This window comes from Mustela nivalis (assembly GCF_964662115.1).
Source record: "Mustela nivalis genome assembly, chromosome: 7".
NCBI classification, from domain to species: Eukaryota; Metazoa; Chordata; class Mammalia; order Carnivora; family Mustelidae; genus Mustela; species Mustela nivalis.
The window spans coordinates 35,990,449-36,002,854 of NC_139026.1; the positions used below are offsets into that span (position 1 = coordinate 35,990,449).

At 35.5% G+C, this 12,406-nt stretch overlaps 1 protein-coding gene across 10 annotated transcripts in view; it reads right to left on the minus strand.

Annotated features, from left to right (window-relative positions):
* Positions 1 to 12,406, minus strand: part of METTL25 (methyltransferase like 25) — a gene marked incomplete at its 5' end in the record, with an annotated part of 146,225 nt that overhangs the window by 111,591 nt on the left and 22,228 nt on the right. For all 10 annotated transcript variants that reach the window (XR_014314601.1, XR_014314602.1, XR_014314603.1 and 7 more), the window contains 3 exons: positions 1,525 to 2,121; positions 10,691 to 10,797; positions 11,749 to 11,913. Coding sequence is in view for 3 of the 10 variants with exons in the window: in XM_082742781.1 (XP_082598907.1) it covers positions 1,525 to 2,121; positions 10,691 to 10,797; positions 11,749 to 11,913 (869 nt within the window). The remainder of the gene's footprint in view (positions 1 to 1,524; positions 2,122 to 10,690; positions 10,798 to 11,748; positions 11,914 to 12,406) is intronic.

The window sequence follows — 12,406 nt, forward strand, 5'->3', positions numbered from 1 at the left end:
CTAGAAAGTAGTATATGTTTATTTTAAATGAAGAATCATTTCCTTTATAGGTAAAATGACTGTGATTTTTTTTTATCACAACTAACATACTTTCGAGTTGATATTCTAATGTTTTTGGTTACTTGACCATTTGAATTTTCTGATCTCTTTTACAACAAATACTTGCTTAACAACTAGTCAAATTAAAGATTGGACAATCAAACAAAGCATGTCTTACGAGGACAAACTTGTGATCTGAGACACATTTATAGCTTTAAGTAGGTATTTTTATTTACTTCTTTACAAACTGCCTGCCAAAACTTAGTCATAAAGAATAAACGCTGCTGGGGTGCCTGGGTGTGGTTCAGTGGGTTAAAGCTTCTGCCTTCGTCTCAGGTCATGATCCCAGGGTCCTGGAATCGAGCCCTGCATCAGGCTCTCTGCTCAGCCAGGAGCCTGCTTCTCCCTCTCTCTGCCTGCCCCTCTGCCTACTTCTGATCTCTGTCAAATAAATAAATAAAATCTTTAAAAAAAAAAAAAGAATAAATGGTTCTAAGGTGGCATTTCTACTCCAACACCAAAAAGTATAGTTTATTCATTTTATCAAATATGGCAATACTAAATTCAGTAAAAATTTTTAAAATGTACACATGTACAGAATGGGCACACATGTACACTTACAGATCTTAATCAATATACCAAGTTTGTTTTAACTCTTCCGTGTCTTAACTTGCTCCTCTATAAAATGAGGATAATAATAGTACCTATCTCAATGGGTTGTTGTAAAACTTAAGTAAGCTAATACTCATAAATTAGTACAATCTCTAGCACACAATAAAATTCATTAAGTGTTTTCTATTCTTATCGTCATGTTATTATAAATTCAAAATAATAGGCATATTAAGTTGTAATAAAGTATATTTTTTATAACTATCTTCAGAACACATACAATTACTTAAGTTATTCTACTAAAAATGTTTTTTTAGCCCATGTATTCAGACCTTAAGCAAGGCTTAAGTCTAAATTTTCTAAACAAAAAAATTGTACCTATAAGTAGCTTTAACCTGACAGAATATTCAGTTGCTTCAACCGCCACAGCCTTCAAAGTTTTTGGAGTGCTGTGCAACTTTTCTGTTTTCCAGATGACTAGATAGTCTGGGTAGGTTTTACTTAGATGTAACATTGTAAGTAGAAAGGAATTTAGAGAGGAAGTATCTATTGCTAATTAGGGGTAGAACAACAGAGTTGTATAAATTTCTCTTTAAATTTAGCTAAGCTAGAGGCACTTGGGTAGCTTAATGGGTTAAAGCCTCTACCTTCGGCTCAGGTCATGATCCCAGTGTCCTGGGATCGAGTCCCACATTGGGCTCCTTGCTCCGCAGGGAGCCTGCTTCTCCCTCTGACTCTGCCTGCCACTCTGCCTGTGCTCGCTCTTGCTCTCTCTCTCTCTCTGACAAATAAATAAATAAAACCTTTAAAAAAAAAAAAGTTAATTCTATGTCTTAGAGCATTTTTACAAATTAAGGAAATTAAAAGTGAAATCACCTCCAGATCTTTAATAATATCCTGTAGTTGTGAATCAGCAGTGATAACAGATGTTAAAGGTGAATATATATTTAATTCACTTGACTTTGATATGTGTTTTCTTCTCTCTTTATTTGTTTCAGACATTTTTGTCTTAGGTGTCTGGAATAAAGCAGGCTCTATGGCATTAGTAGGCAAAAGGTCTATAAGAGAAAAGGCATTTTCAAAACACAAGTTTTCTTCTTGATGTGAATATACATGTAGGTTTTCCATTTGTGTTCTAATGTTAGAAATCACAGAATTTGAAAAATCTGGCAAAAAATCTGTTGTAGACATCTTTTCTTGATTCGCAGGACTGCTGTTACATATTCCTTCAATATCTACTTTATACTTAATTTCATCTTGCACTTTCCCTTCTTTTGTCATTTTTAATGCCAGTCCATTGGCATCTAATTTTGACCGAGTATGGTAGACTTTCCAATGTTTCTTCAATTTCCTGTTTCTCTCCTCAGCTCCATGAGTGTTGGTATTTGATGAATCAATTCCATAAACTTTTAAGCCATACTTCAAGGACAAAAAAGAGCTTAGGTAGCCTTTTCCAGAACCCAGGTCAATTACCTAAAGTAAGAAAAACAGAATGAAGTAAGTATTTTAGTCAGATGAGAACAGAAAGCATTCTCAGTATCTTTTTTAAAAGCAAGTAAAGAAAGGGTCGTATAATTTATACAACCTGTTATGTTTTTAAATTTTTGATTCCTACTAAAAACCATTTCATCATTTTTATTAGACATTTTAAAAGATTCTAGACAGTATAATAAGTCAAGGAAAAGATGTAGAAGATATAAATATGGGGGAAAAACTGTCTTTCTTCATAGACAACATGATTTGCATCTGCAAAAAAATCTAAAGAAATATATAAAATTAACAGAACTAGCAAGTGAATTTAGCAATGTGTCAGGATACAGGATTGTTAGAAATTAATAATGAACCATCAGAACATATACAATACAGTAGCAAAGAACAAGGAGAAAATAAAATTTAAAACCAAGTGAATTAAAATAGCAAGAAAATAGAATATCTAAGAATAAATTTAATGAAGGTTCTTCAAGGCCTATTCACCGAAAACTATAAAAGCAGAGAAAAAAATCGAAAGATCTAAATAAAGATACACCATGCTCACAAAATGGCAGACTCAAAATGAAGATGCCCAAAATGACTTACAGATTCAAAACAATCCTAATCAAAATCCCAGCAGGGTTTCTTTAAAAAATTGACAAGTAGATATTATAGTTTATATGAAAAGGCAGAGTACCCAGAATAACCAAAACAATTTTGAAAAAGAATAAGGTTAGAAGATTCACCCTGATTTAGGAATTAATATAAAACTGCACTAACAAAAACAGCATAGTGCTGGTATAAAAACAGATAAGTAAATCAACAGAAAAGAACAGCATATGGAAATAGACCCAAACCTATATAATTGATTTTTGACAAAATGGCTAAAGTAATCCAATAGAGAAGATAATCTTTTTACCAAATGATGCTAGTATAATGGATGTCTGTCCAGGAAAAAAGTGAACTTTGCTTGTCACACAGCAAAAACAAAATTTAGTTAAAAGTGTATCACATATCTTAATATCATAAAAAACTATTAAATTCTGGAAGAAGGCATGAGAACATCTTTGTGACACTGAACGAGCAAAGATTTCTTATGTAGGACACAAAAAGTATTTGCTACAAAAGAACTAATTGAAAAAAAAAATGGACTTATTTAAAATTAAAAATTTTGCTATTAAAAATAGTTAAAAAAAAGAAATATCAGGCCACATTGGTGGCTCAGTTGTTAAGTGTCTGCCTTGGACTCAAGTCATGATCTCAGAGTTCTGGGATCAAGTCCCATGTCTGGCTCCTTGCTCATTAGGAAGCCTGCTTCTCCCTCTCTCTCTGCCTGCCACTCCCCCTGCTTGTGCTCTTTCTCAATCTGTCAAATAAATCTTAAAAAAAAAAAAAAAAAGAAAAAGAAATATTTGTAAAACATATATCTGACCAATGGTTTGTATGCAGAACATATAAAAAATTCTTACAATTCAAAAATAAGATAAGTGGGGCGCCTGGGTGGCTCAGTGGGTTAAAGCCTCTGCCTTCGGCTCAGGTCATGATCCCAGCATCCTAGGATTGGCAGGGAGCCTGCTTCACCCTCTCTCTCTGTATGCCTCTCTACCTACTTGTGATCTGATAAATAAATAAAATCTTAAGAAAAAAAAGTAAACTTAAAAACTGGCAAAATATTTGAATGCACACTTCACAAAAGAAGATAGACAGATGGCCAATAAGAAAAGGAACCCGAAATCACTAGTCATCAGGGAAGCGCAAATTAAAATCATAATGAGATGTACACAAATGTAAAGTGGTACAGGCACTTTGAAAAACACCGGGTAGCTTATCATAAAGTTAAAACATACACCTATTATATGACCTACAAATCCCATTTCAGGTTCTTTGCCAAAGATAAATGAAAACATGTCCACACAACGTCTTGTATGTGAATATTCAAAGCAGCTAAAAAAAAAAATGGTAACATCGCAAATGTCCATTAACTTGTAAATGGCAAAACAAATTATAGTATATTTATACCATGGCATAAAGAAAAACAAAGAGTAAATACAACATTGATGACTCTCAAAAGTTATATGCTGGAGGAAACAAATCAAACACAAAAGTCCTCATCCTGGGGCGCATGGGTGGCTCAGTTGTTAAGCGTCTACCTTGGGCTCGAATCGTGATCCCAGTGTCCTGGGATTGAACTCCATACTGGGCTCTCTGATTGGTGAGAAGCCTGCTTCTCCCTCTCCCACTCCTCCTGCTTGTGTTCCTGCTCTCGCTCTCTCTGTCAAATAAATAAAATTTTAAAAGAAAAAAAGTCTTCATCCTATTTGATTCCATCTATATGATATTCTAGAAAATTCATAACTACAAGTTGGTCATGTGTGCCTGGCTGGTTCAGTCGATAGTGCATATGAGTCTTGATCTCAGGGTTATGAGTTTGAGTTGTGAGTTTGAGTTTGAGTTGTGAGTTTGAGCCCCATGTTGTGGATAGAGTTTATGTCAAAACAAAACAAAACACAACTACAAGCAGGTCAGCAGTTGCCTGAGAGTGGAAAAGGAAATAACTTGCAGAAAGGCATAAAGAAACTTTTTATGGTGGCAAATACTTTTATTATGGTGGTGACTACACAATTGCACATACCAAATTCACCAAAATGTACATCTAGAACTGGCAAATATGTAAATTATACCTCAGTAAAACTAAAAATAAAAGAAATATTACAAGATTACAAGAAATCAAGATTGTTATTGTACTGGCATATCATTTCATAAGAAATAAATGAACAATTATAGGAATACCATCATAAAAATCAGCATCTAATCTTAGGTTTATCCTAAAATCAGTTAAACACTGATGTAAGTATGAGCCACTCAAGGAAACATATACTTGAAATAATGCCATTAATTAAATCCTCAAAAATATCAAAGTCTTACAATTTAAGCAGTTTGTAGGTAAGACTCCATCACATAATTCCCATCAATAAATTCCCTCTGCCCTTTTTAATGTTTATTTCTGGGGTAGGTTTATGGGAAATACAGAAGCATTATATATCTTAATTTTAAGGAATTACAATCTAACTGAAGATACCAAAGCCATATTCAGGAATACAAGGGCCATACAGTAGAAACTACTAGTCAGTTCTCCCCTATCTGAATCTCCAAAGAAAGCAAAGCTCTCTATTCCTTTCTTTCTATGAAACACACTTACTGACACTGATAACAGCCTTCAAGTCAGCAACCAGTGGGTTGTTTATAAGCATCAGCACATTTGTTCCTACCAGTGTAAATGTTTTCTTACCAAGGGGTAACTGATTTTGTTCCTGTATCTGTTTATGGCAATTCCACTTGTGAATCAAGAATATGCTGGCTGCAAGTAACAGAACATCAAGTTTTGAACAATGAATAAAATTCACTTCACTTAAGAAATCTGGTGGTATAGTGGCTGAACCATTCAGAGGCTCAACCACATATAGCCTTTGGAACATCTTATTTGTAACTTCGCTGGTTGTAAGATGGCTGTGGAAACTCTAAGAATCATGTCTTCAAAATATTATATCTAAAAACCTTTTCAGTAATGGGTGAATTTTCCTAAGAAATCTGTCAGCTGACTTACTCTACTATTTTATTAATTCAAGTTGACTTTTATCCCCCTCCAGACTGGTCTTTTAGGAGCATATGCCATGTGAGCAATACAATGAAAACCTCTCTGCAATTAGGTACCATAAACTGTAAAACTTTTTGCCTTCAAACTATTTGGTCTGAATAACAAAATCTCCACCATCCTTATCTCTTGTCCTTTACTCCGAGTAGGCTTGTCCTTTCTGATCATCTTACTGGATTGAAAAGAAAGGATTTTCCAGTCCAATGCCTGGCGGGAGGTATCTTCCTAGTCTCCTAACTCTGTTTAGGAGACTTTACCACAGAAAAATTGTCACATTTAGAGATGATATTTCTTAACACTATTAGTATGGTAATACGCTTCATATAGAAGAGTTATATATTTTTTTGAGTCTGCTTTTTTTAATAAAAATTGTATTTAAGGCATACAACATGATGTTTTGATATACATAATGAAATGATTACTACAGGCAAGCTAATTAACATAACCATCCCTTCACACAGTTACATCTTTTTTGTTTTTAAATAAGGAGATTCACAGTATCTTTTTTTATATTAGTTTTAGAGGTAGAATTTACTGATTCATCAGCTGCGTATAACACGCAGTGCTCATGACATCAAGTGCCCTCCTTACTGCCCATCACCCAATCCCCCACCTTCAGCAACCCTCAGCTTGCTTCCTAGAGTTCAGCATCTAGAAGAGTTATATTTTGTTGTCTGACCTAGAGATCTAATTACCATTCTAGGTTAATGACTTCCAAATTTATAATTCTAGTATGAAATTCTCCCATGAATTTCATATTCATATAACCAAAGTCTACTAAACATTTCCACCTGAATACCTAATAGAAGTCTCAAATTTAGTATTTTCAAAACTAAGTTCTTGATATCTGTAATATCAAGAATATCCCATAATATTCTCCATCATAGTTGATGATATCTCCATACTTACTTCCAGGTGGAAATTAAGACGCCATTCTTTTTCTCAGAGCTTCCATGTGAACTGTGAGCAAATCCATAATCTTAGCAACTGCCCCTAAACCTACCTTACTGCAACGACCTCCTCAGTAGTCTCCCTGCTCCTTTCCCTTAAGTCTATATTCAAGAGAACAAAACAAAGTCTGATCACAATACTCCTCTTAGCAAAATCTCTCATCAACTCTTTCATCTTATCTCTTCCTTACTAACCTCCTTTGTTATTGGGATTTATGCCTTAACTGAAAACTCTTGACGTGTTCAAGCAGGAACCAATTTCGAGAACCAGCCTGAATGTCTAAAAAGACAATGGTTAAGAAGGACAAAGACAGTGAAAATATCTGCTTTGTAACAGCCCTCAACACAGCAACCAGAGTGATCCAGTGTGGCCAACGATTTCTCACCTCATCAGGATAAAAGCCCAAAATATCACAATGGCCTCCGAGACTACAATTTTATGAACTGCCTTCTACCACTCCAACCCCAGCTCTTACTACTTTGTGCTCTTAATCTCTCTACTGGAGCTGACCTGGCTTTCAGGCTCTTTCAAGAACACACCAGACATATTTCCACTCTAGGGCCACTGAGCATGTTATCCCTTCTATCTGAAAAGTTTTCTGTCCAGATAATCTAATGGGTAATTCTTACCTCCTGAAGGAAGCCTTAATTCAAATGAGTTTAAAATGAGTTCTTATTTGTTCCTTCATAAACAAAACCTTTAATCTCCCATCTCTGAATTAGCTACTTCCTTTTGCTTTTTACTTTATCTCTTTAAACTACATCAACACACACAAAAATATACACTTAAAAAAAAAAAGATTCTATTTATTTATTTGGCAGAGAGAAAGATCACAAGTAGTCAGGGAGGCAGGCAGAGAGAGAGGGGGGAAGCAGGCTCCCTGCTGAGTAGAGAGGACTCAATGCAGGACTCAATCTAGGCCCCTGAGTCAAAGGCAGAGGCTTAACCCACTGAGCCACCCAGGCATGCCCCCCAAAATATACGTACAATCAATTTATTATCTATCTCTCCCCACTAGAATGTAAATGCCTTGAGGCAAAGATATCATTCGTTTTGTTCACTACTCCATCCTCAGTATCTATACCGTTGCCTGACACACGGTAGGAGCTAATGAAATATCTATTAAAGTATGCATGTATGCAGGTATGAATGAATAAACACATTTTAGAAATAAAAATTAAGAAGCCTTGGTAATATGAGTAAGAGAGGCAAAAGGCAAACAGGGAGCAATGTGGCCGAAGCAAAAATGAATTCTGTTTTGTTTTCTTCTCTGGTGTCTATGGTCATTAGTAAAGTTAGGTATTTCAGAATCTGGATTTCCATCTATCCCCATGAAATCTGTATTTATTAAACCTACATTTTATTTTTATTTTTTTTTTAAGATTTTTTTTATTTTTTATTTATTTATTTGAGAGAGAGAGACAGTGAGAGAGAGCATGAGCGAGGAGAAGGTCAGAGGGAGAAGCAGACTCCCCATGGAGCTGGGAGCCCGATGTGGGATTTGATCCTGCGATTCCGGGATCATGACCTGAGCCGAAGGCAGTCGTCCAACCAACTGAGCCACCCAGGCATCCCTAAACCTACATTTTAAAAGTAAAAGCTGTACATATACAATAGATCTTAAACTTTACTATTGTGAGAATTAAATATTGCTATAAAGGGATTTGAAGAGAAAGACTTTGTAAGTCTGTAACTTAGGTTTTCATTCCCTAAGAACAGGACTTAGTGCTATAATAGAGTTCCCTGAAAGCAGGTCTAACATGATATATTAAAGTATTTCAAATTTCTTTTTCTCTACACTTTAGCAATACAATAATCTGCTGTATGAATTTAAAGTTATTTATTATATAATAGTTCACATAAATAAAGAATAAATGTAGTTTAAATGTAAAGTTATGAAGCACAACAATAAATAGCACTTATCTTAGTTTGGGTTATCATAGAGCAGACTCTTTTTTTTTTTCTTTCTTTCTTTTTAAAAAACTTTATTTATTTATTTGAGAGAGAGAGAGAGATCACAAGTAGGCATAGAGGGGAAGCAGGCTCCCCGCCAAGCAGCGAGCCCAATGAGGGACTCCATCCCAGGACCCTGAGATCATGGCCTGAGCGGAAGGCAGAGGCGCAACCCACTGAGCCACTCAGGTGCCCCCACAGAGCAGATTCTACCACAAAGATTTAAGTATAAGTCAATTATTTGGGAGGGAAGTAGAGAGCTGAAAAGGAGAAAGGAAGGCAGCGCAATAAAAGCTGTGCTATTGGGGCACCTGGGTGGCTCCGTGGGTTAAAGCCTCTGCCTTCGGCTCAGGTCATAGTCCCAGGGTCCTGGGATGAAGCCCCACATCGGGCTCTCTGCTTAGCAGGGAGCCTGCTTTCCCCCCTCTCTGCCTGCCTCTCTGTCTACTTGTGATCTCTGTCTGTCAAATAAATAAATAAATAAAATCTTAAAAAAAAAAAATCTGTGCCATTAAGAAAAATACCACTGTAGAAGCTAGCATACAACACATACCTCAGAATCATCCTACCTGAAATCCTGAAATGTCAAGGAGTTGATGTATTTGTATACCAACTTTCATCAATCATTAATTCAAGGCTGTTCAAAGGGAAGAGTTAATATCCAGAACCTATAGACAAGTAATGCTTTGCTTTGGCAGCCAGAAAAAGCACACAGGGGAAAATGCAGATACTGTCAGGTAGAAGGTAGGCTGGCATACCATGAAATGTCAGAGAATATTTGGGTTAGCATCCAATAGTATCTGCTATAACAATGAACTCACCAGCCATCCTATGAATGAAAATATGAGTATTTCCACTGCACATACCTATGTTTTCCTTCCATATCTCAGCTCACTGCTTTCTCAGCCAGAAGTAACAAATATTCCCAAATTATGATTCCCTTGCTTCCTTATGAGTTGTTTTGCATGTACTTTTTTTTGCATTAAGAATATACCATTATTTTGCTTAAAAGCTTTAAAAAATGGTACCATAAAATATGTAGTCCTCTATATAAACTGTTCAGTTTTTCACTCAATTTTATGTTCCTAATATCCATCCGTGTAATATGTATAGCACTAGTTTTATTACTGTTTAATTGCCCCTTTTACTTCAGGTGAGTATCACTACCATGGTGCCTCTTACTGATCCAGATAGGTACTGCTAGGTATGATACACTCAAGAAAAGGTTGAAAATTACTGCCTTAACTCTTGCCTCTAGCCATTAACCTAGAGATCTATGCTGCCACAAGTGGTTTTGCATGCCTAGCCCGAGCTGTGATAGTTTTCTAATCATCCTCAAACTCTCCACAAGTCTGGAAGAATCCACGGAAAATATTCTAACACCTAACAGAAATTGAAGGAGGGAAGATTCTCCACTACCCCCACAGATGTTCTTGTAGAAATAAGAAAAATTATTTACTATTTTTACAAGCCAGGGATAAGTAAATTAACTTACTATTTTTATAGGTCAATATAGGCAATCTTTGATTTTATTTTAATATCTGTTTTTAGACATTACTGTTTCACAAAAGTTACTTTTCACAATAGGAATGCACTGTGATTCTGACACCGTGAAAGAATTCTAATCCTAAAACATAGTTTCTCAGAGTTACTATCATGAGACAGGTACCCCAGACCACAGCTTGGTAACCCAGGTTCTGAGAACACCAGTGGCAAACCATTTTGCAGAATGTCATTACCATAATGCTGCTTCAAGACAGAAACTTAGTGAAGATAATTTAAAAGAGTAAAACTGGTGGCAAAACGTGAATAGTCATACCTCATTTTTAGTATAAATTTTTTATACTCACACTGTACTGGGAAATGAGAGCACATATTTGAAGTGTCCGACATAACTAACATTAGCTATTATTTAATAACATTTAAAGGCTAGACAATGATCATAGATAAGAATGTAAACGATACCCAAAAAAGGAACTAATTTTAACACCTGAAAATACAAAGAAATTCTCTTACCTGCTTTATCCCATAGTAATCAGCAATACTGCTGATCAGCTCTGACATGGCCTGAACTTCATGAGATTTTTTCAAATTCATAAATTCATCTGGTTTCACATTTTCACCTGAACAAAAATAAAACAAAATTAAAATACTGCTATTAAAAAAACAAAATGTAATAAAAAATCATCAGTTAATGTTCATGTTTTCTGTAATTACATATGAAAATAATATAGAGATTCCACTGTGTCTGCATGGTAGATCTCCATTTATCTGCTATGAATCAAAATTTGAATTAAGAACATAAATAAGAAGATCCATAGAACATTATGTAAACATTAAACATTATGTTAAGAAAAAAATGTTCCTTGAGGGGTGCCTGGGTGGCTCACTTGGTTAAGTGTCTGCCTTTGGCTTAGATCATGATCCTGGGGTCCTGGGATTGAGCCCCACATCCAGCTCCCTGCTCAGCAGGAAGCTTGCTTCTCCTTCTCCCTGCTCCTCCACTGTGCTCTCTTACTATCTCTCTCTCAAATAAGTAAAATCTTAAAAAAACAAAATAAAAAGTAAAAATGTACCTTGACACACAAAAAAACCCCCAATTAATTACAAAGGAAAAGACTGATAACGACTAAAATGTAGGGAAAAAAATGTGGAGCTCTGTAACTAAGTAGTTCTATACAATACAATGCATAAGAAAACCTACTTATCTAAGTATAAGCCAATCTAACAGTGCTCATGATAGAAAAGCAGTGATAGAACAATAAACTAAGAACATGTTGGAAAGAATACATGAATATATATGAACAGTATATTGCTTTTTTTTTTTTTTTTTAAGATTTTATTTATTTGTTAGAGAGAGAGAGAGAGACAGAGCGCAAGCACAGGCAGACAGAGTGGCAGGCTAGAGGCAGAGGGAGAAGCAGCCTCCCTGCCAAGCAAGGAGCCCGATGTGGGACTCGATACCAGGACGCTGGGATCATGACCTGAGCCGAAGGCAGGCCAACTGAGCCATCCAGGCGTCACAACAGTATAATGCTTCTAATAACTAAAAAAAAACATACATACACACTTACCAGTTCTCTGTTTTTTACTTCCTTGAAGGGCTGTACGTAACTGCTCAAAAGGAGTACATATTCCCAAGTTTTGTACAGAATAATATCTCACAGCCAGAGCAAAGGCTTCCACACTCACCAGCTTCTGGGAAGTTTCACAGAATATTTTGGGAAAATTAGTAATACCTAAAAAGATCAGGATAAAAAGAGAAATGTTAGCAATAACTAGTTAATGCAAATTTGTGTGAGAGTTAAAAAAAATAAATGAAAAACACTGCATCTTTAGAACAAACTATAATATTTTCATTTTGTTTGAATTTTGACAATATCGCTAATGGTTCCACTGTATTTGTTAATTCAGCTATTAGTTATTTACAGCACTCAGTTTTCTCTTAAGAGTGTCAATTATATAACTAAACTCCAAATTAAAATTAAAATTTGGCCTTTTTTATCTTCCCAAAAACAAAACAAAACAAAAAAAAAAACCAGCAGCAAAATAAAAGTTTAAAATCCTGTTACACTGTAATGTGGTCATTAAATTTATGGATGGTCCTGGCTGACCTACAACTGTGAATTTAAAGGCAATCAGTCTACACTACACTGTTATTCCCTGTGCACACTGTGTGTGGAACAATGGCAATGTCCCCAGTGGTAGAGATGTTACTGTAAAAGAGCCCCT